General features: G+C 34.1%; 1 protein-coding gene across 1 annotated transcript; it reads right to left on the reverse strand.

Annotated features, from left to right (window-relative positions):
- LOC124448823 lies at positions 1-507 on the reverse strand. The gene is made up of 2 exons (XM_046999800.1): positions 445-507; positions 1-273 (listed from the first exon to the last, which is right to left on the reverse strand). Exons 1-2 carry the CDS (start codon positions 488-490, stop codon positions 5-7), a joined length of 315 nt encoding a protein of 104 aa, XP_046855756.1. The 5' UTR covers positions 491-507; the 3' UTR covers positions 1-4.
- Between the last annotated feature and the right edge of the window lie 3,153 nt (positions 508-3,660).

The raw sequence follows: 3,660 nt of genomic DNA on the forward strand, positions 1-3,660 counted from the left end.
CATATTAAACTACAGAAAAGCCTTGAACGGCGTCGCTAGACCATGGCAAAAGACTTTCAAGCTTGATTAAATCCAAGTCTTCCTGCTCTTGAATAGAAACTTTAGCTTTAATTACATCGATAGTACTTTCAAGAAAATTTTCCACCGTGAACCGACACCAAATTTTAATCCAACGATCCCAAGCATTAACTTGATCATCTACACTATTTGCTTTTGATAACCAAGTGTAAAGCTGGTCACTGACAACACTTGTTGTTTCGTCGTAGTATTTTCCTGATTAAAAAGGTAAATTATTGTTACTAACAGTTTATAATGTTGATTTTATTCTCAAGACATAGATTCTCACCCAATGAAATATGGTTGTTTTCCCTTGCATGCCTCGTCAATAGTTTTTTACATATCTGAATCATAAAAATAGACAAAAACATCTCATTGTATAATTACCAATATTCAAAATGTCTTTTCTAAATGATTCATTTATTCCATCCATCCAGTTTGGCCAAAATTTGTCAAAATGTGTCTCAGCCCAAACTGAAAACATGAGACACAAAGCAGCATAAACAATTACTCTAGCAAATTAATTATTACATATGAAAGAGTAGTACTAACAATATCCAGGTGCAAATAGCGTCATCATGAACTGTAGTGGCAAGCATTTTGAGTGTAATCCAGTATTAGCTATAATGCAGGCCTAAGTTCGTTGTTGAGAAAATAAATGTTGCAAATTTATAGAAATGATTTGAGTTTTCTTTCTATCGATGTTTGCCTTTCATCTTACAAACTTTCTATTTGTATAAAAGAACAACACTTGAATATGTTATAGAGGCGTAACTAGAACGTTAACTGGGTGTGTATATTCATATATTTCGTTGTGCCCTGCCGATTTCTTTGAAACTCAAATCACTTTCATGAGAAATCAGTTGGGCAAGGCGGAATATATAATATGCCCCCCTCCCCAATTAACGTTCTAGTTAAGCCTCTGATGTTATATGTTGAGCAAGCATCGTTTTGACTAGCTAGCAGAAATAGAAAAACATTTCTCATGACATGCAATTGCATCTTCTCAATACATGCATCTAAAGTCGTCTTGTTGGATTTACATTACACGATCTCTGCTTTTACACTATTTTTATGCTTTTACACTATTTTGCTCACTATTTTTATGCACTTTACCTTCAGATTTTCACGAAGACCATAAATGCTAGTAATGACATTTTCATCGTAGTTTGGAAAACATTTGATAGGTAGATTAAAGTTCTTGATGTAACCGTCCGTTAAATAATGTTGTTTTTCATATTGATCGTCCACACCTCCAGGCAATCGCATTACTCCAGCTTGAAAATAATAAATATCTTTTAATTGAAAATTGTAAGATTCTCTTTCATTTCTGCATGTACATGATTAAAGAATTATATTTCTAGATGGTCGCCAATATCATATAATACCAAAAAGTTCATGTATTCTAGTGATTTTCATAAAATTTGGCATTTTCTACAAGAAAAGAGTGTAATCTCTCAATCTTTTATCAATGCTTCTCTTTAAAAATGACTTTTTCTAGATTACTTGATTATGAAAAAACTGTTTCATTAAAGTGTATAATCTGTAGATTTAAAAATTCGTAGAATATATATTTTTTTCTGTGTCTTCCAACACGACAATGACGTCAAACACACACATAAGTAGAGTTTTTTTGAAAACACCCCAAAGATAAAAAGGTTTGTGTGATTCAATGGCCAACACAATCATCAGATTTGCCACAAACGTATATAGGCACAACTCGGGAGTTGGAAGCGGAGAAGCAATGAAGGCTATAAGACCCTCCTAACTTTTCTTGAAAGGACAGCACCCCTTACTCATAACATTAAAACAGTAAAATTCCTATGAAAGATGCAGGTCTCTTTGAATATAAAACATACGTATGTTTATTACGGCCTGGTAGGCTTCAAAAAAATCCCGCAGAAAGTTTTTGTAATTTCCCTTAATAGCATATTTTGTTGTTAACATCACCTGCTGATACAGAAAATGATGATAAAACAGCTATTTTCATTTTCATGAAATTACTTCAATTTTAGCAGACAACTTTACTGAGCGAGTTTATCCAAACCTTCTGCATACAAACCAGACGCAAGACCACTTTCTTTACCATACGTAAAGATTCTTCCTCCATAACGGTCAGTTTGCTCTAGAATTTTCACAGAAAGACCAGCTTTTTTAATTGATACGCTGCACTTAGACCTGCCATTCCTGCATCAACTATAATGACGTCACTGATCTTTTCATCTTCAATACCATTGATTATCGATCTTGGATGTTTTGAGTCCGCCGGTTTGTATCCGTGACGATTGTAAGCTTTTCGCAAACCTTCATCTTGGATACATTTCAGAAACGTTTTGATGCAATCACTGTGCTGAATTGGAATTTGTTTATTTTTCGGAATTTTCGTAGGTTCATCATTTTTCCAAAATCTTTTGTGGTTTTAAGATAATCTGACGCCATTGTAGAACATGAAAACTTAAACAACTACAATGTACATTGAGTTGAATAAATTAGATGTGTAATAAATGTAGCATTGTATGACTGATCTTAAGTATTTACTTTCTTTACTTTACTTGATTTTACTTGTAGATTGAAGAATTTTGGCCGAAAACAACTGAAACAAAAAGACCACATGCCCTAATATCTGTCTTACAAAACATGTTGATCAAAAGGCGAATGCAATTTTGATTTTTGAGATATGAACATCAAACGAAAACATATAAACAATACAGTATTCTGCATAATTAATTAAGTAGATATGACATACGCCATATCACATGAAGATCGTCATTATAATATCGTTGCTCGTTACACTTGTTTTGTTTCTCTATAAAATCTATATTATACTTTACATAATCCGAATGTTATTACCGACTTACGAATAATTTTACATGATTAACAATAGAATTTTATCCGAAATACGTTAAAAAGCCGTGCATGTTTTTCTGTTAAGCTTCAGATTTGTAAAGCCTTTCACGATCCAAGCATGATGGAGATATGCTGCACTTAATTTGCGCTTGACAATTATACTGTATTCCCTAAGCATGTATTTATTAGATTTAAGTTCACTCGTGATAAATCTACTAATTTCTATCGTCTGAGCATGATTATTGTTATCCGTTTCACAAACCTTTAAGTGTTGAAAATAGTGCCAACGATGTAACCAAAATTCAATATCTACTTCTAATGACAAAAACATAGACATGTAAATAAGATGGGATATGCATGGTTGGTCAAAAGTCAAACTTTCAAGGGGATGCGGTTGTTATATTCCGGCGAACTATTTCGACGATGTTTGCGCCGAAGTCCATCTGCGCCAAATGAGAACACCTTTGAATTTTTTGAACGGTATGTATTCCTGACTTGCAATTCAGCCATATATGTTGGTGGTCTGGTACAAAAGAATATTTCATCAGAGTTATTGTTGGCACCAGCCGGCGTGGACGAGACACATTGTTTCTGGAAAATCTCAAGAGAATGTTGCAAGTCAAGAATATGTCAAAGCCGCCGACAATCGCGAAAGTTGAAGGAGTTAGGATAAAGTGCGGATACGGAATGCGGATGAACCTTCGTATACGGATGGCGGATATGGGGATATAACGCGGAAGAGAGGATAAAACGCGG

The sequence above is a fragment of the Xenia sp. Carnegie-2017 genome, unplaced genomic scaffold, assembly GCF_021976095.1.
Source record: "Xenia sp. Carnegie-2017 unplaced genomic scaffold, XeniaSp_v1 HiC_scaffold_23, whole genome shotgun sequence".
NCBI classification, from domain to species: Eukaryota; Metazoa; Cnidaria; class Anthozoa; order Malacalcyonacea; family Xeniidae; genus Xenia; species Xenia sp. Carnegie-2017.

Coding starts and splice junctions, on each gene's coding strand:
- LOC124448823 (XM_046999800.1), bottom strand. CDS start 490: ATGGATGGAATAAATGAATCATTTAGAAAAGACATTTTGAATATTG. Junction 274..444: donor AAAAGACATTTTGAATATTG/GTAATTATACAA, acceptor CTTTTTAATCAG/GAAAATACTACGACGAAACA.